The sequence below is a fragment of the Bombina bombina genome, chromosome 4, assembly GCF_027579735.1.
Source record: "Bombina bombina isolate aBomBom1 chromosome 4, aBomBom1.pri, whole genome shotgun sequence".
NCBI classification, from domain to species: domain Eukaryota; kingdom Metazoa; phylum Chordata; class Amphibia; order Anura; family Bombinatoridae; genus Bombina; species Bombina bombina.
In genome coordinates this window covers 781,298,004-781,324,421 of record NC_069502.1, presented here as the reverse complement: position 1 = coordinate 781,324,421, position 26,418 = coordinate 781,298,004, and the positions used below count along the sequence as shown (strand labels likewise).

The following is a 26,418-nucleotide window of genomic DNA, read 5'->3' as shown; positions in this document are numbered from 1 at the left end:
TCAAACTCCAAGGAGGAGAAATTGACTTAACAGGCTTTATACGAACCAAAGCTTGTACAAAACAATGAATATCAGGAAGATTAGCAATCTTTCTGTGAAAAAGAACAGAAAGAGCAGAGATTTGTCCTTTCAAGGAACTTGCAGACAAACCTTTATCCAAACCATCCTGAAGAAACTGTAAAATTCTCGGAATTCTAAAAGAATGCCAGGAAAAATGATGAAAAAGACACCAAGAAATGTAAGTCTTCCAGACTCGATAATATATCTTTTTATATACAGATTTACGAGCCTGTAACATAGTATTAATCACAGAGTCAGAGAAACCTCTTTGACTAAGAATCAAGCGTTCAATCTCCATACCTTCAAATTTAAGGATTTGAGATCCTGATGGAAAAAAGGACCTTGCGACAGAAGGTCTGGACTTAACGGAAGAGTCCACGGTTGGCAAGAGACCATCCGGACAAGATCCGCATACCAAAACCTGTGAGGCCATGCTGGAGCCACCAGCAGAACAAACTAGCATTCCTTCAGAATCTTGGAAATTACTCTTGGAAGAAGAACTAGAGGCGGAAAGATATAGGCAGGATGATACTTCCAAGGAAGTGACAATGCATCCACTGCTTCCGCCTGAGGATCCCTGGATCTGGACAGATACCTGGGAAGTTTCTTGTTTAGATGAGAAGCCATCAGATCTATTTCTGGAAGTCCCCACATTTGAACAATGTGAAGAAAAACCTCTGGGTGAAGAGACCATTCGCCCGGATGTAACGTTTGGCGACTGAGATAATCCGCTTCCAAATTGTCTATACCTGGGATATGAACCGCAGAAATTAGACAGGAGCTGGATTCCGCCCATACCAGTATTCGAGATACTTCTTTCATAGCCAGAGGACTGTGAGTCCCTCCTTGATGATTGATATATGCCACAGTTGTGACATTGTCTGTCTGAAAACAAATGAACGATTCTCTCTTTAGAAGAGGCCATGACTGAAGAGCTCTGAAAATTGCCCGGAGTTCCAAAATATTGATTGGTAATCTCACCTCCTGAGATTCCCAAACCCCTTGTGCTGTCAGAGAGTGTCGTACAATCGGTTTTAAAGATATCAATTAAGATATTTTTGTGTAATCCCTGCACCACTGGTTCAGCATACAAAGCTGAAGAGGTCGCATGTGAAAACGAGCAAAGGGGATCGCGTCCGATGCAGCAGTCATAAGACCTAGAATTTCCATGCATAAGGCTACCGAAGGGAATGATTGAGACTGAAGGTTTCGACAAGCTGAAACCAATTTCAGACGTCTTTTTTCTGTCAGCGACAGAGTCATGGACACTGAATCTGGAAACCTAAAAAGGTTACCCTTGTCTGAGGAATCAACAAACTCTTTGGTAAATTGATCCTCCAACCATGTTCTCGAAGAAACGATACAAGTTGATTCAAATGGTTTTCTGCTAAAAGTGAAGACTGAGCAAGTACCAAGATATCGTCCAAATAAGGAAATACCACAATACCCTGTTCTCTGATTACAGACAGAAGGGCACCGAGAACCTTTGTAAAAATCCTTGGAGCTGTTGCTAGGCCAAACGGCAGAGCCACAAACTGGTAATGCTTGTCTAGGAAAGAGAATCTCAGAAACTGATAGTGATCTGGATGAATTGGAATATGCAGATATGCATCCTGTAAATCTATTGTGGACATATAATGCCCTTGCTGAACAAAAGGCAGGATAGTCTAGAATGTTGGAATCCTTACATAACGATTCAATATTTTTAAATCCAGAACTGGTCTGAAGGAATTCTCCTTCTTTGGTACAATGAAGAGATTTGAGTAAAACCCCAGCCCCTGTTCCAGAACTGGAACTGGTAAAATTACTCCAGCCAACTCTAGATCTGAAACACATTTCAGAAATGCTTGAGCCTTCGCTGGATTTACTGGGACACGGGAAAGAAAAAAATCTTCTTGCAGGAGGCCTTATCTTGAAGCCAATTCTGTACCCTTCTGAAACAATGTTCTGAATCCAAAGATTGTGCATTGAATTGACCCAAATTTCTTTGAAAAATCGTAATCTGCCCCCTACCAGCTGGGCTGGAACGAGGGCCGCACCTTCATGTGGACTTGGGAGCTGGCTTTGGTTTTCTAAAAGGCTTGGATTTATTCCAGACTGGAGATGGTTTCCAAACTGATACCGCTCCTGAGGGTGAAGGATCAGGCTTTTGTTCCTTATTGTGACGAAAGGAACGAAAACGATTATTAGACCTAAATTTACCTTTAGATTTTTTATCCTGTGGTAAAAAAGTTCATTTTCCTCCAGTAACAGTTGAGATAATAGAATCCAACTGTGAACCAAATAATTTATTACCCTGGAAAGAAAGGGAAAGCAAAGTTGACTTAGAAGACATATCAGCATTCCAAGTTTTAAGCCATAAAGCTCTTCTAGCTAAAATAGCTAGAGACATATATCTGACATCAACCCTAATGACATCAAAGATGGCATCACAAATAAAATTATTAGCATATTGAAGAAGATTAACAATGCTATGAGAATTATGATCTGTTACTTGTTGCACTAAAGCTTCTAACCAAAAAGTTGAAGCTGCAGCAACATCCGCTAAAGATATAGCAGGTCTAAGAAGATTACCTGAACATAACTAAGTTTTTCTTAGAAAGGATTCAATTTTCCTATCTAAAGGATCTTTAAAGGAAGTACTATCTGCCGTAGGAATAGTAGTACGTTTAGAAAGAGTAGAGATAGCCCCATCAACTTTAGGGATTTTGTCCCAAAACTCTAATCTGTCAGATGGCACAGGATATAATTGCTTAAAACGTTTAGAAGGAGTAAATGAATTACCCAAATTATTCCATTCCCTGGAGATTACTTCAGAAATAGCATCAGGGACAGGAAAAACTTCTGGAATAACTACAGGAGATTTAAAAACCTTATTTAAACGTTTAGATTTAGTATCAAGAGGACCAGAATCCTCTATTTCTAATGCAATTAAGACCTCTTTAAGTAAAGAACGAATAAATTCCATTTTGAACAAATATGAAGATTTATCAGCATCAACCTCTGAAACAGAATCCTCTGAACCAGAGGAATCATTATCAGAATGATGATGTTCATTTAAAAATTCATCTGAAAAATGAGAAGTTTTAAAGGACCTTTTACGTTTACTAGAAGGAGGAATAACAGACATAGCCTTCTTAATGGATTTAGAAACAAAATCTGTTATGTTAACAGGAACACTCTGAGCATTAGATGTTGATGGAACAACAACAGGTAATGTAACATTACTAAAGGAAATATTATCTGCATTAACAAGTTTGACATGACATTCATTACAAACAACAGCTGGAGGAACAGCTACCACAAGTTTACAGCAAATACACTTAACTTTGGTAGATCCAACACCAGGCAGCGATTTTCCAGAAGTATCTTCTGACTCAGGGTCAATCTGGGACATCTTGCAATATGTAATAGAAAAAACAACATATAAAGCAAAATTGATCAAATTCCTTAAATGACAGTTTCAGGAATGGGAAAAAATGCCAGTGAACAAGCTTCTAGCAACCAGAAGCAATAAACAATGAGACTTAAATAATGTGGAGACAATAGTGACGCCCATAATTTTTAGCGCCAAAAAAGACGCCCACATTATTTGGCGCCAAAAAATTACGCCACATCCGGTAACGCCGACACTTTTGGCGCAAAAAAAACCATCAAAAAATGACGCAACTTCTGGTGACACGTATGACGCCGGAAACAAAGAAACATTTTTTTTTGCGCCAAAAAAGTCAGCGCCAAGAATGACGCAATAAAATGAAGCATTTTCAGCCCCCGCGAGCCTAACAGCCCACAGGGAAAAAAGTCAAATTTTTATTCATATGCATTATCCCGAATATGAAACTGACTGTCTGAAATAAGGAACGTTGAACATCCTGAGTCAAGGCAAATAAATGTTTGAATACATATACAGTATTTAGAACTTTATATAAAAGTGCCCAACCATAGCTTAGAGTGTCACAAAAATAAGACTTACTTACCCCAGGACACTCATCTACATGAAGTAGAAAGCCAAACCAGTACTGAAACGAGAATCAGCAGAGGTAATGGTATATATAAGAGTATATCGTCGATCTGAAAAGGGAGGCAAGAGATGAATCTCTACGACCGATAACAGAGAACCTATGAAATAGACCCCGTAGAAGGAGATCATTGAATTCAAATAGGCAATACTCTCTTCACATCCCTCTGACATTCACTGCACGCTGAGAGGAAAACCGGGCTCCAACCTGCTGCGGAGCGCATATCAACGTAGAATCTAGCACAAACTTACTTCACCACCTCCATAGGAGGCAAAGTTTGTAAAACTGATTTGTGGGTGTGGTGAGGGGTGTATTTATAGGCATTTTGAGGTTTGGGAAACTTTGCCCCTCCTGGTAGGAATGTATATCCCATACGTCACTAGCTCATGGACTCTTGCTAATTACATGAAAGAAATACATCTCCGCTATGTCTGTATACCAGATCCTGTGAGACTATGCGGGAACTATAAAAATACCGACGCTCACTCCCATTTGATACGAACAATGACTCGTGGATGGAAGGAGTGTAAACAGAGGAACAGGGATATCAGACTGAAATCCCAAGAAACCGCCAGGTATTTAATAGAGCAGCCTACGGATCTCTTGACCTTTAACATAACTTGGAAGCTTGGCATACAGCCATCTCCAACTCCAGCACCCCCAATTTGAGGGTTAACCTGGAAAACACCTCCGGAAGAAGCGCCTACTCCCCGGGATGAAAAATCTGACCGCTTAAGAAGACTGCTCACGGTATACACTCCTGAAATGTGAATAGTGGATAAACAAAGAATGTGAGCATCCACCCACCGAACAATTCACGCCAATCAAGGCAAAGGAATTCCAGGTTCCTCCCAGGTGATTAATGTAACCACTGAGATGAAATTGTTCAACTAGAACCTGAAAAAACTGAAAAGACAACTGAGGCCAAGCCATCAGAGCATTGTATATCGCTCTCAACTCCAAGATGGTTATAGGGATAGCAGACTCCTCCCAAGTCCATAATCATCAACCCAACAGGTTAGCGACCGTGGACAATATTAGTCAGGAAGATCTCCAGAAACATGTGCCCCGAGACAGATGCTCCTGAGAAAACCAAGAGATTCTGGAGAACGCAGACAACAATCCCGCTACCTCTCGCAAGCTCTTCCAGTAATTCTCCTCTCTGATACACAGGGAAGAATCTCATGTCGATAGATCTAGATCTATCCTCCGAGACAGAGCCACTAGATCCCTGGCCCACTATCTGAAGATGCAACAGCAGACTCTCAGATGGAATCGATCAAAGGGATGATGTCCAATGAAGAACCATCAGACCAATTACCTTCACACTTCGAGCCACTAAAGGGCCAAAGAGCAGAAAGACAACAAGATCTCTGTACGAGAGTTTGCTTGTTCAAAGGATGGCGCCTGCACCATTATGATGTCCAGGAAGGGCATCTGAGAGCCATGGCAAGGCCAAAGGCAAGAGCCACAAACTGAAAGTGTGACAGAAAAGCAAAACTCAGGAACTTGAAAATTATTCTTCCTCCAGGTATATGGTCACCATGAACTGACCCTCCTAGACCAAAGAAAGAATGGAACCATTGGTTTCGATTTGAAGAACGGTATCCTAAAATAACTTGTTAAGACACTTTAGGTCTACCATAGGACGAAAAATTCCGTCTTTTTCGGGAACCACAAACAGTAATGAGCAAAATCCTAGACTCTGTCCCCTAACAGAAACTGGAACTATCACTTACAGGGAAGAGAAGTCCCAAACGCACTTCAAAAATGTCTCACTGTTATCTGGCCTGCAGATAAAATTGAGAGGTCGAACCTACCTCAGAAGGGAAGGAATCGAACCTACCTCAGAAGGGAAGGAATCTGGCCTGCAGATAAAATTGAGAGGTCGAACCTACCTCTCCGGGTTACTACATAGTAATGTAGTAACCCGGAGATACTATGTCCACGACTATCTGGGACATCTCAAATCCATGTTTGAAGACAGAGAGATTCAAACCCCACATAAGGACCTATCCCGGATTAGGTAAACTCTGTTAGATATATTCATCTTGTCTTGTGGTAGAAAAAACCCTTTTCCACCCGTAATATCAGAACTATTCCTGTCAGATCAGAACCAAACAAGGTCTTACCCTTGTACTGAAACACCAGAAACCTGGACTCAGAGGAAAAATCCACTGTTCACAATGCCCCGCGGGCTAGCACAGCGAAGCCAGATATCTTGGCTCCCAGCTGAAAAACTTGCAGGGTAGCATCAGAAATATAAGAATTGGCTAGCTTAAAAACCTCAATTCTGTACTGGATCTCCTCCAAATGAGTCTCTACCAAATTCTGCATACCAAAACCTGTGAGGCCATGCTGGTGCTATCAGAAACACGTGCGATTGTTCCAATATAAGCTTGGAGATAACCCTTGGAAGAAGAACTAGAGGCGGAAAAATGTAAGCAGGTTGGTAAAACCAAGGAACTGCTAACGCATCCACCATCTCCGCCTAAGGATCCCTGGACCTGAAACGGTACCTGGGAAGCTTCTTGTTTAAATGGGAAGCCATCAGATCTATTTCGGTGAGACCTCACATCTGTAAAATCTGACAAAATACATCTGGATTGAGAGACCACTCCCCTGGATGTAAAGACTGACGACTGAGATAATCCGTTTTCCAATTGTCTACACCTGGGATATGTATCGCAGAAATTAGACAGGAGTTGGATTCCGCCCAAGAAAGTATCCGAGATACTTCTTTCATTGCTAAAGGACAGCGAGTCCCACCCTGATGATTGACATATGCCACAGTTGTGATAGTCTGTCTGAAAACGAATGGGCTCTTCAGGCCAAGCCTGAAGAGCCCAGAAAATAGCACAGAGTTCTAAAATACAAAAACAGAGGCCAAGCCTGAAGAGCCCAGAAAATAGTACAGAGTTCTAAAATATTGATTGGTAACCTCGCCTCTTAAGGATTCCAAACTCCTTGTGCTGTCAGAGACCCCCAGGCAGCTCCCCAACCTGTGAGAATTGCATCTGTTGAAATCACAGTCCAGGAAGGACGAACAAAAGAGGCTCCTTGAATAATCCGATGATGGTCCAGCCACCAGGACAGAGAGACTTGAATGTTGGGATTTAAGAATATCAACTGTGATATCCGAGTATAATCCCCGCACCATTGGTTCAGCATGCAAAGCTGCAGAGGTCTCATATGAAAACGAGCAAAGGGGATCGCATCCGATGCTGCAGTCATGAGATCTAAAACTTCCATGCACATAGCCACTGAAGGGAATGATCGAGACTGAAGGTTTCGACAGGCAGAAACCAATTTAATTTGTCTCTTGTCTGGTAAAGACAGAGTCATGGACACTGAATCTATCTGGAAACCTAAAAAGGTGACCCTTGTCTGAGGAATCAAGGAACTCTTTGGTAAATTGATCCTCCAACCATGTCTTTGAAGAAACAACACAAGTTGATTCAGCTAAATGAAAAGATTGAGCCAGTACCAAGATATCGTACAAATAAGGAAACACCGCAATACCCTGCTCTCTGATTACAGATAGAAGGGCACCGAGACCCTTCAAAAAGATCTGTAAGTCTATTGAGAACATGTAATGACCTTGCTGAACAAAAGGCAGAATAGTCCTTATAGTCACCATCTTGAAAGTTGGGACTCTTACAAATTGATTCAAAAACTTCAGATCCAGAACTGGTCTGAATGAATTTTCCTTCTTCGGGACAATGAATAGATTTGAATAAAAACTCAGACCCTGTTCCAGAATTGGAACTGGTAAAATTACTCCTGAAAGCTCTAGATCTGAAACACACTTCAGAAAAGCCTGAGCTTTCACAGGATTTGTTGGAACGTGAGAGAAAAAAAAATCTTCTCACAGCAGATCTTATTCTAAATCCCATTTGATACCGTTGAGAGACAATATTCTGAATCCAATGATTCTGAATGGAACCTGCCCAAACGTCTTGAAATATCTGGCCCCCCCCCCCCCCCCCCCACCAGTAAAACTGGATAGAGGGCCGGCTTTGGTTTCTTAAGGCTTGGATTTATTTCAACTCGTGGATGGCTTCCAATTGGAGCCAGAGTCTTTAGGGGAAGGAGTGGTTTTCTGTTCTCTATTCTGACGAAAGGAACAAAACCGATTAGAAGCTTTAGATTTGCCCTTAGACTTTTTATCTTGAGGCGAAAAAAACTCCCTCCCCCCCCAGTAATAGTGAAAATAATAGAATCCAACTGGGAACCAAACAAATTATTACCCTGGAATGATAGAGATAGTAATCTAGATTTAGATACCATATCAGCATTCCATGATTTGAGCCATAAAGCTCTTCTAGCTAAGATAGCCAAAGACATAGATTTAACATTAATCTTGATGATATCAAAAATAGCATCACAGATAAAATGATTAGCATGTTAAAGCAAACAAACAATGCTATGCAAATTAGAGTCTTTTTCCCGTTGTGCTAAGCTATCCAACCAAAAAGTTGATGCAGCTGCAACATCAGCCATAGAAATGGCAGGTCTGAGAATATAGCCAGTATGCAAATAAAACTTTCCGAAGATAAGATTAAATCTTCCTATCTCAAGGATCCTTAAAAGAAGTACTATCTTCCATAGGAATAGTAGTACGTTTAGCAAGAGAAGAATTAGCCCCATCAACCTTAGGGACTTTTTCCAAAAACTCTAATTTAGCTACTGGCAAAGGATACAACTTTTTAAACCTTGAAGAAGGAACAAAAGAAGTACCAGGCTTAGACAATTCCTTAGCAATCACATCAGAAATAGCACCAGGAGCAGGAAAAACCTCAGGAGTAGTCACAGGAGGTTTATAGACAGAATTTAAACATTTACTGGATTTAATATCAAGAGGAACAGACTCCTCAATAGTCAAAGTTATCAACACTTCTTTTAACAAAGAACGAATATACTCAATCTTAAAAATATAAGATAATTTATCAGTGTCAATGTCTGAAGTAGGATCTTCTGAGTCGGAGAGATCCTCATCAGAGGAGGATATATCCGTATGTTGCCGGTCATTACAAATTTTATGAGTATTATGAGAAGTTTTAAAAGACCTTTTACGTTCATTTGAATGCGGTATAGCAGCCATAGCCTTCTGTATCGCATCAACAATATAAGTTTTCATATCAACATGGTTCCTACAGCAGCTTCTGAGACAGGATCAGATTGAGACATCTTGTAAAAAATAAAAAATAACATTTAAACAGAAATATCTTATTTCCACATATAGCACTTTCAGGAATGGGGAAAAATGCAAAAGCTAAAATTGGCAAAAAAAGAAGCAAATAGCATATCCCTCTGAGCATAAAGAAGGCATAAAGCATATAGGAAGTGAGGTAAAATAAAAAAAAAATTTGGCGCCAAGTATGACGCACAACGCAAAAGGAAGTTTAGAATTTTTTTGCCGCCAACATCCAGAAATGACGCAATTTGCGTCACAACAATCACAATTTCGCGCCAAACAACCTAGCGTCAACTAAGACACAGAAATTGACGAACTTGCGTCATTACAGACGCACATTCACGCCCAAAAAAATTCTCGCGCCAAGAATGACGCAATAAATAACAGCATTTTGCGCCCTTGCGAGCCTAATTTGCCCGCAAGTTTCAAAGAAAAAACAAGTCAAATTGAAAAAAAAAAAAACTAAATTTATGCTTACCTGATAAATTACTTTCTTTTACGATATGACGAGTCCACGGATTTCATCCTTACTTGTGGGATATTAACCTCCTGCTAACAGGAAGTGGCAAAGAGCACCACAGCAGAGCTGTATATATAGCCCCTCCCTTCCCCTCCAGTCATTCGGCCGAAGGTTATAGGAAGAGAAAAGGAAAGGCTAAAAAAGGTGCAGAGGTGACTGAAGTTTACAAAATATATAAAGAAAAACTGTCTTAAAAAGAACAGGGTGGGCTGTGGACTTGTCATATCGTAAAAGAAAGTAATTTATCAGGTAAGCATAAATTTAGTTTTCTTTTATAAAGATATGATGAGTCCACGGATTTCATCCTTACTTGTGGGAAACCAATACAAAGCAACAGGACACGGATGAAAGGGAGGGATAAAACAGGAACCTAAACGGAAGGCACCACTGCTTGAAGAACCTTTCTCCCAAAGATAGCCTCAGAAGAAGCAAAAGTATCAAATTTGTAAAATTTGGAAAAAGTGTGAAGGGACAACCAAGTCGCAGCCTTACAAATCTGTTCAACAGATGCATCGTTTTTAAAAACCCATGTGGAAGCCACAGTCCTAGAAGAATGAGCCGTAATTCTTTCAGGAGGCTGCTGTCCAGCAGTCTCATATGCCAGGCGGATGATACTTCTCAGCCAAAAAGAAAGAGAGGTAGCTGTAGCTTTCTGACCCCTACGCTTTCCGGAATAAACAATGAATAATGAAGATGATTGACGGAAATCCGTAGTTGCCTGTAAGTAAAACTTTAAGGCACGGACCACGTCCAAGTTATGTAACATAAGCTCCTTCTTAGAAGGAGGATTAGGACCCAAGGAAGGAACAACAATTTCCTGATTAATATTCTAAACAACCTTAGGAAGAAAACCAGGTTTGGTACATAAAACCACCTTATCAGAATGAAATATGAGAGAAGGCGAATCACACCAACGCTGAAAGCTCAGAAACTCTTCGAGCAGAAGAAATAGCAACCAAAAACAAAACTTTCCAAGATAACAGTTTAATATCTATGGAATGCATAGGTTCAAATGGAACCCCTTGAAGAACTAAATTCAAACTCCAGGGAGGAGTAATAGGTCTAAATACAGGCTTAATCCTAGATAGAGCCTGACAAAAAGACTGAACATCTGGTACATTTGCCAAACGCTTGTGAAACAGAATTGACAAAGCTAAAATTTGTCCCTTTAAGGAACTCGCTGATAACCCTTTCTCCAATCCTTCTTGGAGAAAAGACAGAATCCTAGCTTTACTCCATGAGTAACCCTTGGATTCACACCAATAAAGATATTTACGCCATATCTTATGATAGATTTTTCTAGTGACAGGTTTTCTAGCCTGTATCAAAGTATTGATAATTGAATCAGAGAATCCTCGCTTCGATAAAATCAAGCGTTCAATCTCCACGCAGTCAGCTGCAGAGAAATTAGATTTGGATGTTGGAAAGGACCTTGAATGAGAAGGTCCTGTCTCAATGGAAGTTTCCACGGTGGCAGAGAAGACATGTCCACTAGATCCGCATACCAAGTCCGGCGTGGCCATGCAGGCGCTATCAGGATCACTGAAGCTCTCTCCTGTTTGATTCGAGCAATCACGCGTGGGAGGATAGGAAACGGCGGAAACACATAAGCTAGGCTGAACAACCAAGGCATTGCCAAGGCATCTATCAGTTCAGCCTGAGGATCCCTTGACCGGGATCCGTATCTTGGAAGCTTGGCATTCTGTCGGGATGCCATCAAATCCAATTCCGGTCTGCCTCATCTGAGAATAAATGAGGCAATACCTCCGGGTGAAGTTCCCACTCCCCCGGATGAAAAAGTCTGTCGACTTAGAAAATCTGCTTCCCAGTTCTCTACTCCTGGAAAGTAGATCGCTGACAGATGACAAGAGTGGGCCTCCTCCCAACTGATTATCTTGGATACCTCTATCATCGCTAAGGAACTCCTTGTTCCCCCTTGATGATTGACATACAGTATGCCACAGTCGTGATGTTGTCCGACTGGAATCTGATGAATTTGGCCGAAGCCAACTGAGGCCATGCCTGAAGCGCCTTGAATATTGCTCTCAGTTCCAGAATATTGATTAGAAGAAGAGACTCCACTTGAGTCCAAACACCCTGAGCCTTTAGGGAGTTCCAAACTGCACCCCAGAAGGCTGGCATCTGTTGTCACTACTACCCACGAGGGTCTGCGGAAACAAGTCCCTTGGGACAGATGATCCGGCGACAACCACCAAAGAAGAGAGTTTCTGGTTTCTTGATCCAGATTTATCTGAGGAGATAAATCTGCATAATCCCCATTCCACTGTCCGAGCATGCACAGTTGCAGTGGTCTGAGATGAAAGCGAGCAAACGGAACGATGTCCATTGCCGCTACCATTAATCCAATAACTTTCATACACTGAGCCACTGATGGCCGAGGAATGGACTGAAGTGCTCGGCAAGTATTTAGAATCTTTGATTTTCTGACCTCCGTCAGAAATATTTTCATGGCTACCGAGTCTATCAGCGTTCCCAAGAAAGGAACCCTCGTCTGTGGGACAAGTGAACTCTTCTCTATGTTCACCTTCCAGCCGTGAGTTCTCAGAAAAGACAACACTGTGTCCATGTGAGATTTTGTCAGATGATATGTTGACGCCTGAATCAGAATGTCGTCCAGATAAGGCGCCACCGCTATTCCTCGCGGTCTGAGAACCGCCAAAAGAAACCCTAGAACCTTTGTGAAGATTCTGGGTGCTGTGGCCAATCCGAAGGGAAGAGCCACGAATTGATAATGTTTGTCCAGCAAGGCAAACCTTAGAAACTGATGATGATCCTTGTGGATAGGAATATGAAGGTAAGCATCCTTCAAGTCCACGGTATTCATATACTGACCCTCCTGGATCATTGGTAAAATTGTTCCTATTGTCTCCATTTTGAATGATGGAACTCTTAGAAATTTGTTTAGACACTTGAGATCTAAAATGGGTCTGAACGTTCCCTCCTTTTTGGGAACCACAAATAGGTTTGAGTAAAACCCCTGTCCCTGTTCCAATTTTGGAACTGGACAAATTACTCCCATAGTAGAAAGGTCTTTTATACAGCGTAAGAACGCATCTCTTTTTATCTGGTTTGCAGATAACTTTGAAAGATGAAATCTTCCTCTTGGGAGAAAGTCCTTGAATTCCAATAGATAACCGTGGGTCACTATTTCTAGTGCCCAGGGATCCTGAACATCTCTTGCCCAAGCCTGAGCAAAGAAAGAGAGTCTGCCCCCTACTAGATCCAGTCCCGGATCGGGGGCTGCCCCTTCATGCTGCCCTAGGAGCAGGCTTTTTGGATTGTTTACCCTTATTCCAGTTCTGATTAGGTCTCCAGACTGACTTGGATTGGGTAAAATTCCCTTCCTGCTTTAAGGAAGAAGAAGCGGAGGTCCTCCTGTAAAGTTCCGAAAGTAACAAAAATTATTCTGTTTACCCCACATTTTAACCGACTTATCCTGAGGTAGGGCATGGCCTTTACCTACTGTAATATCAGAAATGATTTCCTTCAATTCTGGCCCGAAAAGGGTCTTACCTTTAAAGGGAATAGCAAAAAGCTTATGTTTTGATGACACATCAGCAGACCAAGATTTGAGCCACAATGCTCTACGTGCTAAAAAAGCAAATCCTGCATTTTTTGTTGCTAATTTAGCAATTTGAAAAGCGGCATCAGTAATAAAAGAATTAGCTAGCTTGAGAGCCTTAATTCTATCTAAAATGTCATCTAATGGAGTCTCAACTTTAAGAGACTCTCAAACCAAAAAGCTGCTGCAGTAGTTACTGGTTGTAAAAGAAACCCCTGATTAACAAATAATTTCTTTAGTAGACCCTCTAATTTCTTATCCATAGGGTCTTTGAAAGCGCAACTATCCCCAATGGGTATAGTAGTACGCTTAGTTAGGATAGATATAGCTCCCTCTACCTTAGGGACCGTTTGCCATGAGTCCCGAATGATGTCTGATATGGGAAACATTTTCTTAAAATTAGGAGGGGGAGAAAACGGTATACCTGGTCTATCCCATTCCTTTCTAATAATTTCCGAAATTCTCTTAGGAACCGGAAAACATCAGTATACGTAGGTACTTCCAAATATTTATCCATTTTACACAATTTCTCTGGAGGAATCACAATAGGGTCACAATCATCCAGAGTCGCTAAAACCTCCCTAAGTAACAGGCAGAGGTGTTCAAGCTTAAATTTAAATGACATAGCATCCGAATCTGTGTGAGGTAAAACATTTCCTGAAACAGAAATTTCACCCTCAGACAGTAATTCCCTGACCCCCAACTCAGAGCACTGTGAGGGAACATAGGAAATGGCTAATAAAGCATCAGAGGATTCAGTATTTACATTAATACCTGACCTACTGCATTTACCCTGCAACACTGGTAATTTAGACAATACCTCTGTAAGGGTAGTTAACATAACTGCAGCCATCTCCTGCAGAGGAATTAGACGCACTAGAAGTACTAGGCGTCGCTTGTGTGGGCGTTAAAGGTTGTGACACTTGGGGAGAATTGGATGGCATATCCTGATTCTCTTCAGACTGAGAATCATCCTTAGGCACACTTACTTTACAATGTAAAAAGCATATTTTATATAAAGCCCTTTCAGTACAATAGTTACACAATGTAAGAGGGGGTTGCACAATAGCTTCTAAACACATAGAACAATGAGAAACCTCAATGTCAGACATGTTGAACAGACTAGTAATACCACAAAAGTCGTTTAAACACTTATTTATAGCATAAAATAAACATTAGAAAAAACGTGTACTGTGCCTTTAAGAAAAGAAAAAGTGAACAATTTTTCCAAAATGCACAAAAAACGTTAAATTATTCCCAAATTTAAATTAAATATCGTTGGTTAATCCAAAAATTTCTGCACCCAGAAGCAAAGGCAGAAATAAGGCTTTAAAAGTACTTATATCAACATCTAGTCAAAAGATAGATAAAAATACCCTCTACACCTGCCCTCAGAGTACTTCGAATCAAGTTTCCAACCCTTCAAACCAGCTATACAGTCCAGGAGCCACCGAGTTACTGTTTGCTGCTGCTAAGCCTGAAGAAAATGCGCCAAAATAGGCTCCGCTCCTTAAGGTCAAAAGTTGGAGTAGGCCCAAACAACACCGCATGGGAATGCAGTTTTGCACTAAAGTAGAAATACACACACAATTACAACCCTCAAGCATAAAAACAATACGTTTTAAGTGCCAAAAATAAAAAACATAAAACATCGTTTTTAACATTGTCTCCCATGTCACATAATGCCCAAATATCAACTAATGATAAATATAGGGACTCCAGTAATACCCCTCTTATTAAAATAGGTTTTACTGCTTACCCCATCCCCATACAGGGAAATAATGCCAGCCAGTTCTGATACACCAAGTCTCTTCAGAAAAAAAGGCTGCACATACCTTAATGCTGCTTGTAGCATGAAACCGGTCTCCACACTGAAGATGTCTCATGGTTACCTTCAGAAGTCTTGTGGGAACCAGCGTGGATCTTAGTTACAAATGCTAAGATCATCAAACCTCAGGGCAGAAATCTTCTTCCATATCCCCCTGAGGAAAATAGTACGCACCGGTACCATTTAAAATAAAAAACTTCTTGATTGAAGAAACTAAAACCTCACTTTACCATGTCTTCCTAGTATAACACAGGCAAAGAGAATGACTGAGGGTGGAGGGGAAGGGGAGGGGCTATATATACAGCTCTGCTGTGGTGCTCTTTGCCACTTCCTGATAGCAGGAGGTTAATATCCCACAAGGATGAAATCCGTGGACTCGTCATATCTTTGTAAAAGAAAACCTCCGCACATGCAGAGGACACAAGGAAGAGAAAGGCACAAAGCCTACCCAGCTCCGGAAAACCTGAGCTAAACAAAGTCCCAGTAGGGAACAACCATCACCCGGAAACACAGATCCCTAAAAGGAGATCCAACTCCCCCAGAGACAAAGGAAGAAGACCCAAAGGTCTCATAACTCAGACAGACAGTGCACGTCAGAGAGTAAGAGCTGTATCTAGAAACACTATAAACAGCTTACGCGTACACCTGCAAGGTGTCAAGAGCTGCAACTGATTTCAATCTGCAAACCTTCCGCATGCTAGACAGCTATCCTGTACAAGCTGTTGAATCAAGCCCAAAAGGACAAATCCAGAGGCCTAAAAATAAAGGTGAAACCGCTCAGCAGCGGTAAGGGGCATGAAGCCCTCCCATCCTCCACCACAAGAGGGAGGAAAACTCTAAGTTCTGATGAAATCAGATTTCAGAATGACGCAGCGAAAAAACTCCCCTGCCCGGCCATCTATGACTGAAGGCTATAAAGACTGAAACAATCCATCCGCCTCACAGACCCACAGGTCCTCTTAAATGCTTAGTTGAACATGAAAAACAATGATAACCTGAGCACTCGGTGCTTCTACCGAACCAGCCGAGCAGAACAGCGTCACGTGTCTGAACAGCCGCAAGACCAAACAAACCCGACAGGACCAGCCTGCACCTAGGTTTCGAACCGGCAAGCTGCATAAATTCTCCCTCATATAGGAAAAAACAGAAAACAGACATTTTTAACATACGACTAACATGTCCAAAACTTCAGAGAATCAATCCCATAGGTTCCCGAAGGAAACACGGATAGAAATAAAATATAAGGCAACCCGGAGGTTAACACCCAAAAAGACACAGGCCTACAGGACCAGCCAAACTGAGCCCTATCTTTCAAAAACTGGGAAAGATCTCAAAACAAATTACTTCATCCCCACATGTCTAATGAGGTGCTCCATTCGAATTAGCAGACTGAAAATCCCCGTATCTGGTAACAAAAAACATGTCTGAGCAATACACGAAGACGCGCAATCCTGTAACGAAAGGCACAACACTCAGGGACAGTTACACCCGCAGGGAACTGTAGAGGTCCTCCCCAAGGAGGAAGGCCTGGGACACTAGGGCACAAGCACATTCTCAAAGAAATGTCTGGACTCTGCAGGCGAACAATCGCCAACATTATGTGGAAGCAAAAATGTGCTGCAACCTCCGGGGGGAACACGCCACCCTGCCTGCATGGAGGAATCAGAAACTGGGTTACCCGCATGTGTAGAAGTATGAATTGGTAGGGAACTCGCCTCTCTGAGGACCCCCAGAGGCGGATGGCTCAGCAGTCCCTTGATTCCCCGGGCCCGAGGAACAAAGCGCTCCAAAATGGCATACGAAACAAAACTGCTCGACATGTGTCAACGAGGCCAATACGGATTTGTCAGCGGACACAGAATCTGAAATCAAAATAGTCTCGGCATCAGAATCCTCTGTAACTGAATCTGAAATTAGCAGTGTCTCAGCATCAGAATCCTCCATAACTGGATAGAGGAAATATAAATATGGACTAAAGTATGAAAACAAAAACGGCACCTGACACCCACAATGGCTGGGGCACTCACCACCCTCCTATGACCAGACCCCTGCGTACTTGAATATCTCCTTCACCACACGGTCAGGAATGCGGAAATGGGGAACGTAACCACGCCCGAACACGAGATGAACCGAACAGTCCAAAAAAGCGCGCCCAACCAAAAGGCTGCATCACTTCCAAAGGCCTTAAAGTTCCAACCACGAGCCCATAAACATCACACATAGGTTGAATCACATAAACATGGTTATAAACCCCCCGGATCAATAACCCCCCTCAGGAGATATTAACCCTCAATTCCAAGATACTAACAGAGACTCACTGAGACCTATATATATATATATATATATATATATATAGTTTCGCAAAGGTGTGTAACCTCTCAGGAAAACATTCACATTACAGTGCATTGACGATAAAGTAAAATGTAACAATCTTACCGGAATCAACGCCGTGGAACAGGAACAAGTCCTATCAAGTGTGACGAATAGTAGCATTGCCTCCGTCATGGACTTGAGAGAAGAAAGCAGGCAGTGGAGCAAAGTTAGACAACGCTGATTGCTTGAGGAGCTGTTAATATGAGTCGAGATGGTTTTGCAGAAAGACTCTCCCTGCATCTCTGGACTCTAACTTTCAGCCAAGCCCTCACGGAGAGACTGACAGGACTACTTAAAACTCCTGTCCCATGCCAAAGAGTATTACCATCCATAAGAGACAAAAAACAAAAATAAAAAATTCTGACACATCTCTGCCAACCTCCTGGGACGAAAGGCAAAGAATGACTGAGGGATGAGGGGAATGGGAGGAGTATTTAAGCCTTTGGCTGGGGTGTCTTTGCCTCCTCCTAGTGGCCAGGTTCTGTATTTCCCAAAAGTAATGAAAGAAGCTGTGGACTCTCCCCATTTTAAGAAGAAAATCTTAATGTAATTATTTATTTTACCTATAAATGCCTCTAATGCCTGTCCCTCTGTAAAACACATTTTAGTAAGATGTGCCATTGAAATTAATTGAAGGACACTCCCAATTGTAAATCAAGCTGGAGAACAAGACAGCGCATGAGCAGTAGGAGGTAAAAAATAAATCAGTTAGGTAGGTGTTGCTCGTTTTTGTCCAGGGGAAAATGGGTTTCCAAGTAAACAGTGGATTAAAATAACAGTGAAGCAGTATTCTGGACATGATCTGCCGGGTGTGCATTATCTCATGTACAGAGTGGATGAGACCACTCTATACGTCACTACACTACAGCAAGGATCAAGAAGGGGACAGGGAGCAGAATAAGAGCAGGTAGGAAATAATTACATCTTACAAATATATTACACTTATTTATAAAAAGAATACAGCATTGTTGATACTATAGTAATCCATGTTGCAATGCCTCATTTGAAAACATACAAGGCACTGCACTCTGTAGACCTGAGGATTTGTGGATAAATCCATATATTTTACTTGGAAGGTCTGCGATATCTTTGCACTGGTAAAAGATCTTTCACTGCCTGGCTGGTAACTCTGTCTACTCCTCTGTATAACAAGGCACTGTGAAGAGGAAATAGGTCTCAAATCAGTTAGAGAACCACTCCCAGTAGATCATCAGTTGTGGATTCACCTCGTTTCTCTGGGAGATTTTTCACTGCATGGACGACAACTCATCTATACCCCTCTTTCCTGTTTGTAAGCTCTTAAAGGGACAGTCAAGTAAAAAAACAACAACTCATGTTTCAAATAGGGAATATAATTTTAAACAAGTTTCCAATTTACTTTTATCAACAATTTTGTTTTGTTCTCTTGGTATTCTTAGTTGAAAGCTAAACCTAGGAAGGCTCATATGATAATTTCTAAGCCCTTGAAGGCCGCCTCTGATCACATGCTTTTTTTTTGCTTCTCACAACAGGGGAGAGCTAGTTCATGTAAACCATATAGATAACATTGTGATCACGCCCGTGAATTGTGGCAGATACTGCACTAATTGGCTAAAATGAAAGTCAGTAGATAATAAATAAATAGCCATGTGATCAGGGAGCTGTCAGAAGAGGCTTAGATACAAGTTAATCACAGAGGTAAAAAGTACATTAATATAACTGTGTTGGTTATGCAAAACTGGGGAATGGGTAATAAAGGGATTATCTATCATTTAAAACAATAGAAATTCTGGTGTTGACTGTCCCTTTTAGTAGATTAGAGAATCCCTTTCTGTATATTACAGATGAACACTTCACAATTCCTCTCATATCAAGGAGGCAAAAATTTGACTGAGGGATTCTGAAAATGGGAGGGTTCAAAGCTCTGTTATGTAGGGTTATTTTGCCTCCTCCTAACGGACAGGGAGTATAATCCCACGTGTGATGATCTCATGGACTTTCCCCATTTCTGAAAGAAAAACCTGGAGTTTGTTTTATTTAAACCAGAACAGCAGCACAGCTACAAGCTAAAATTTAAAAAATAAATAAAATCAAGCAGCCCTGGATGCCTTTCTGCCCCTTAGTTTGTACTTTTCCAGCAGCTGCAATAGTTATCATGGTAGTAAAAAAGACTCTGCAGACACCGGACCTAAACATTTCTCACACACTGCTCTGTGAAATATGATCCTGCTTCTAGGAGATCAGTTTCACAGAGAAGAGTGTAAGAAGTTAGGGAAGTACAAACATTAGGCAGGGCTGCTCAGTTTGCCCACTTTGTGTAACTGTGACGTTCAGATTTAATTAAAAACAGCAGTTTTTTTTCAGCTCTGCACATTACACTGATCAGCATGGCTTTCATGCAAGCTTGTGATTTCCTGGTTGTGAGCACACTAATTTGGAAGTGAGGGAATACCCCTAGCTGTGTTCAGAGTGTGCATATCCATTAGCAGAAAAAAAACATCAAAGTGTCTCCAATTTTTAAAGGGCTTTATCTACAAAACTTGTAATACATGTATATTGCAAAGTTCACCTACAAAGAATGCTTTATTTAAGTAATCCACTTTTGTTTTTGACCTGTCCACTGTCCTTTTAAATAAATATCTAAATGTTGTTGGTACACCTGACAAACAAAAGTGCTTTTAGTTCTGCACTGGCCCAAAGGGGCCTGGCCAGTTTATATTATAATCCCAAAAGCCCTATGGGCCCTCTTTTAAATTTGGATACCCTTGATGGTAATTTAGTAAATCACTTTAGCAACAGCGGTCATTCCAGCTATTTTAATTATTTATCTTTTAACTAAAATCTTAAATATATATAAAAAAAAAAATTAAAACATTTTTTGTTGCAGTATTCTGTGTCATGGAATAGAAATATAATTATTTTAAATTTGCAGAAAAACAAAAAAAAAAAACTATAATAATTTTCATGTTACTCTCTGAAATATCTGTTGGAAACATTTTGCAAAGTTACCTAATTTTTTTTTTTTTTTTTTTAATATTTTTTATTGAGGTTTAGTGAAAGGGGTACATAGATCATAATAACATATTCTTTTGTCATATGAAATAGGCTTCACTTTTACAGGAGGAACCAAATAAACATTCAAGAGACGTTTAGCCAACAATTTACAAACATTAGACAGATAAGATGTTAATCTGATATGGACCTTCTACAAGATACAATATATCACTTTTGGGCCAACAAAAGTAGTGGGATAAAATAAGGCGAAAGGAACTTGTAACTAGGAGACCGCTTTTGGATCTCAATGATAAACCTCCATTTACAGAATTAATAGCAAAATTGTTCCTGAGGACCTGAGGAAACATATAACAAAAAACATTAGGGGTGTGAATTAGGAATGCTGAAGAATCCACAGGGTTACTCATAATTTGTGAAGATTCAAGCGTATAGTAACTTACTTGTAGTGAATAGGGTAGTTAGAATATAGCCAGAGATATAATGCTATATACGATGTGAAATGATAGTCACTTCCTGTAGTGATAAATAGAATCTGTAGTGGAGTGTTTAAATATAATATTTGCTTCCTGTAACAAAAGATGGAGCCTGAAATGGAATATCCAAGCTAGTACCTTAATTGGGGCTACCAAATGCAGTATGAGGAGCAAACATATAAATGGAAGACAACAGTGATCAGACCTGCTGATCCAGATGGTCTTACAGACTCTCTACTTAAGTATTATAATGGAAATAAGGCTTAGGAAATGAGAAAAGCAGTAGTTAGATTGCGGTATACACAAGACAAACCGCGTATTGAGTCCCTCACAAATAGAGGGTACATTAGTGTGGTTGGGGGGGGAGGTGGTTTAAGTACACGATGAAGCCCTAATTACTCATGCTCCAGTTATTGGCTCCAAAAAGGTTATTTTTTTGTGAAGCTATTTTTACACATGAAGATAGAATTCCCTAAATGGGTATTTAAGACCTTTTAGGCTTAATTAATTATATAGGAGATGTTTAGAAAAGTCTATAAATTTAGGGTGTGAGAAAAGGCGAAATCATTCTAGTATTTGAGTAATAAGGTGGGATGTATATGGATAATGGTGTGGAGAGGGCAAGAGAGTCACAAAGATGGCTCTTCTAAGTTAGGATGTATATTCCACTATGGGGGGGGGGGGGAGTGGTAAGCTGAACATAAGGAATAAAAAAGCTAAGTATAGGTAAGGGTCTAGCCTGCTCTAGAAGAAGGGGCAACCTGGAGGGACTAAGGTCATAACATAGAATAGGTTTTAGTTAGCAGTACTGTTGCATCTCTCTTATATAAATATGCAAATATAAGAACCATTGATAGTGCAGAAGTATGCCATGATTACACAACACTTACAGATTGATAAGTAAGGTCACTTCAATAACATTGACACAAGGTGAGCGATTAGATCAATAATCATGTACACATAAACACCTTCTACAGAGGGTAGTTATTAATCGATAGTATGGTTACAGAGCTCCCAAACTGTAGTGACACATAAGTGTTGTAGAATTCACATAGGTTTGCTATGGTTTTACAGCAATTGTAGGTAGGATAACAGGGGAGGATCTAAATGTTGAGCTTATAGCAATAGGTTAGGGCTTTACTAATGTATATTGGTATGTAATGTGGTGTAAGACTGTATCTGAAACTCTGCTATGGAGCTACAAAATTTGTTAAAGAAAGGCATCCCGCCGCCCCGGCCGCTGGCAGCGGGATGACATGCTCACAGCTCTCACGCCCATGCCTTGCATGTTCAGTCATTATAAAAGCCCACAAACATGGAGGAGTATGTAATAAGGCATGTGGATTCAGTGCCCCAGAAGGTGTAGACAATAAAAGGCTTGCGAATGCTTTAAAATATAATAGGGCGTACAAGCATTGCTGTTAACTTGTAAGACACTTGTTAGCATAAAGTAAACAAAGCTTAGTGTGCCGTCTGAATGTTGTGTAGACAGAAAAACCAGAACAATCTATACAGGAGAGTATGACCATAGTGTGTATACTAATAATCTATGAGAATGTGGATTCTACTATTAGCTTAGTTAGTCCACTATATAATAAGGCTAGCTCTATAGAGACATGGTCTCCGCAAATACAAAGGGTCATGCATAGGACATATTAACTCTGCAGTGTAAACGATAGTATCTGCTGGGCCTTACACAGCCAAGCTTTAACTTTATACATTTTGTTATAAGAGGTGGCAAGTTGCAAAACAACAAATATTGGAGATATTATAATAAAGCGTATACGTAATCCTGCAGGCAGGGTATGGGGAAAACATTAGGGATAGCAACTCTAGCATTTTAACTGTAACTTAGGTCCAGCAGTGGAAAACAAGCTGTCCATATAGGATTCAACTGTGATTATCCCACTCCAACTTTAAGTAGATGAGGAGAGCCTCTCCAGCTCTCCCAATGCTGAAGCAACCAATCTCCGTAGCAATCCGATGAAGGTATCGGGAGTAGGTCCCATAACTGTTTAGCTGTGTGGTAGGAAAGCGGTCCGGTATTGGGATCCAAGATTCCAGATCTCGCCAGCTCCGCTGTGACTGCAGCTCTGAGTTTCCCTCCTCCATTAGGTGCCGACTCGTCTGCTGTAGCTCGCATTACTGTGTGCTCTGTTATCCGATGCTCAGTCCCTTGACATGCTGAACTTGCAGCCGGACTCACAGCAAGATCCGGGGTGCACAGCAAGCGTTGTAGCTCCGGTGTAGCTCCGCTAGTCACCACTCCGCCCACTGTGTGTAAGCCTTCTTCTGACCAAGCCCCATCGTCAACTGCAGGTCCGAGCGACTCGTGGAAAGTGGCTGTGAACGCCTGTTGATACGAGTCTAGGAGTTTGCGAATTTCAGCTAAGATCCAGAGGGAGCTCGCCATTAGTAGCTATGTCGTTGGCCCACGCGGTCACAAATATGGCTGCTGTCTGCGAGTAGGGGCCGTCAGGCCATTAATCACATTATTAGGTTGCCGTGTGAGCTTGCAAAGATGGTCTCCTCTCCCTTTCTCAGCCGTGCTATTAGTTCATAATGTCATAGGGCATAAATTGTATTAAATCAGCACCATTCTGCAGGTTTTTGAAGTATTTAGAAGTAGTTAAAGCCGGAGCTCTGAAAACATGCGTCTATTCCTCTAGGCTGCTGGCTCCGCCCCCCCACCTAATTTTTTTTAACACATTTTAACTACGTATAAAAGATCAAGATTTGTCTATTTTTCTATGTGAGCTACTTTCAAATTAAAAAAAATTGCAACAGAAATGGGTAATTGTGAAGACCTTAAACCCTGGCATAAACTGTTTTGCCTATCTACACACATTATATAATGTACACATTTAGACAATATCTACTTACCTCATTTATATACTCCAAAAGGTCAAGAGCTTTCTTGAAGTCAAATTCATTTGCTCTTCTGTTTTCGTCACTTATATATAGCTAGCATAAAAGCAGACATGATATGAATTAGTTTTAACTGCCATTCAACAGAATAACAGACACGCTAGGCCAGTCTAGGCGAAAAAAAAAACTTTCATGATTCAGATAGAGCATGTAATTTTAAACAATTTTCCAATTTACTTTTATCACCAATTTTGCTTTGTTCTCTTGGTATTCTTAGTTGAAAGCTTAACCTAGGAGGTCCATATGCTAATTTCTTAGACCTTGAAGGCCACCTCTTTCAGATTGCATTTTAACAGTTTTTCACCACTAGAGGGTGTTGGTTCATGTATTTCATATAGATAACACTGTGCTCGTGCACGTGAAGTTATCTGGGAGCAGGCACTGATTGGCTAAACTGCAAGTCTGTCAAAAGAACTGAAATAAAGGGGCAGTTTGCAGAGGCTTAGATACAAGATAATCACAGAGGTTAAAAGTATATTAATATAACTGTGTTGGTTATGCAACACTGGGGAATGGGTAATAAAGGGATTATCTATCTTTTTAAACAATAAAAATTCTGTTGTAGAATGTCCCTTTAAAGGGACAGTTTACTCAAAAAAAAAATCTCTCCTCTAATTTGTTCCCAATGATCCACTTTACATGCTTGAGTGTATTAAATTGTTTACAAATATTTCCAGTACCCTTATATTTGAAATAGTTGATTTAGCCTGTGGTATCCCCGGCTATTCTGAAAGTTTTTGGCCTTAAGGCCAAGCTGTGTTAACACAGCCAGTAGAAGAAATTACACTCACAGTGGGATATAAAAGAAATAAGGTAATAAAAACAAATTATGCGTACCTGATAATTTAATTTCCTTCTGTATAAGGAGAGTCCACAGCTTCATTCCTTACTGTTAAGAAATACTAAACCTGGCCACCAGAAGGAGGCTCAAATACCTCTCCCACTTGCCTCATCCCCCAGTCTTTCTGCCAAGGGAAAAAGGAACAGTAGGAGAAATATCAGGGTATAAAAGGTGCCAGAAGAAAAATATAATTTAGGGGGGCGCCCATCGGAGAACAAAGGCGGGGCCGTGGACTCTCCTTATACAGAAGGAAATTAAATGATCTGGTAAGTAAAATTTATGTTTTCCTTTTTAATATAAGGAGAGTCCAACGGGAGGGACAAAAAGAGGCGGACCTTAATCTGAGGGCACCACAGCCTGCAAAACCTTTCTCCCGAAGGCCGCTTCAGCAGAAGCAAAAACATCAAACTTGTAAAATTTAGAAAAAGTATGTATAAGGAGGACCAGGTAGCCGCCTTACAAATCTGATCCATAGAGGCCTCGTTCTTAAAGGCCCAAGAGGAAGCCACTGCTCTAGTAGAATAAGCCATAATTCTGTGAGGAGGCTTATGTCCCGCTGTCTTGCTAAGCGGATAACACTACTTAACCAAAAAGACAAGGAGGTCTCAGAAACCTTCTGCCCCTTACGCTTCCCAGAATAGGCAAACAAGGAAGGAGTTTGTCTAAAATCCTTCGTAGCCTGAAGATAGAACTTCAAGGCTCGAACCACGTCCAAATTATGAAGCAAAAATTCCTTCAAAGGAGGAGGATTAGGACACAAGGAAGCAACCACAATCTCTTGATTGATGTTGCAGTCTGACACGACCTTCGGGAGAAAGCCTAACTTAGTATGTAGGACAGCCTTATCAGAATGGAACAACAGATAAGGAGGCTCACATTGCAAGGCGGCAATCTCAGATACTCTGCGCACAGAAGCAATAGCCAGAAGAAAAAGAACCTTCCAGGATAACAACTTAATATCAATTTCATGCATTGGCTCAAACGGAGCCTTAGATCTGAACACAGGTCTGATCCTAATCAGAGCCTTAACAAAAGACTGTACAACTGGAAGCTCCGAGAGCCTCTTGTGCAGTAAAATGGACAAGGCCAAAATCTGTCCCCTCCTTAACTTTATGCCAGGGGAATCCACACTCTTCACACCAGAATAAATAGGTTCTCCACACCTTATGATAGATGCGGCGAGTAAACGGCTTACAAGCTTGAATGAGAGTATTAATAACTATCTAAGAAAAACCTCTCTTGGCTAGGACTAAGCGTTCAATCTCCACGCAGTCAGCCTCAGAGAATCTGGTTTTGAAGAGTGGCTTTAAAGGATACATCTGCCCTTGGGTGGTTAAAGGGATACTGAACCCAAATTTTTTCTTTTGTAATTCAGAAAGAGCATGCAATTTTAAGCAACATTCTAATTTACTCCTATTATCAATTTTTCTTCGTTCTCTTGTTATTATTTGAAAAAGAAGGTATCTAAGCTTTTTTTTGGTTTCAGTACTCTGGACAGCACTTTTTTATTGGTGGATGAATTTATCCCCCAATCAGCAAGGACAACCCAGGTTGTTTACCAAAAATGGGCCGGCATCTAAACTTACATTCTTGCATTTCAAA

At 40.9% G+C, this 26,418-nt stretch overlaps 1 protein-coding gene across 1 annotated transcript in view; it reads right to left on the bottom strand.

Moving 5' to 3' along the window:
- NUP133 (nucleoporin 133) overlaps positions 1-26,418 on the bottom strand; it is a 750,179-nt gene that overhangs the window by 64,179 nt on the left and 659,582 nt on the right. Inside the window, exon 22 of the mRNA XM_053712280.1 lies at positions 23,931-24,011. Coding sequence (XP_053568255.1) covers positions 23,931-24,011 — 81 coding nt within the window. The remainder of the gene's footprint in view (positions 1-23,930; positions 24,012-26,418) is intronic.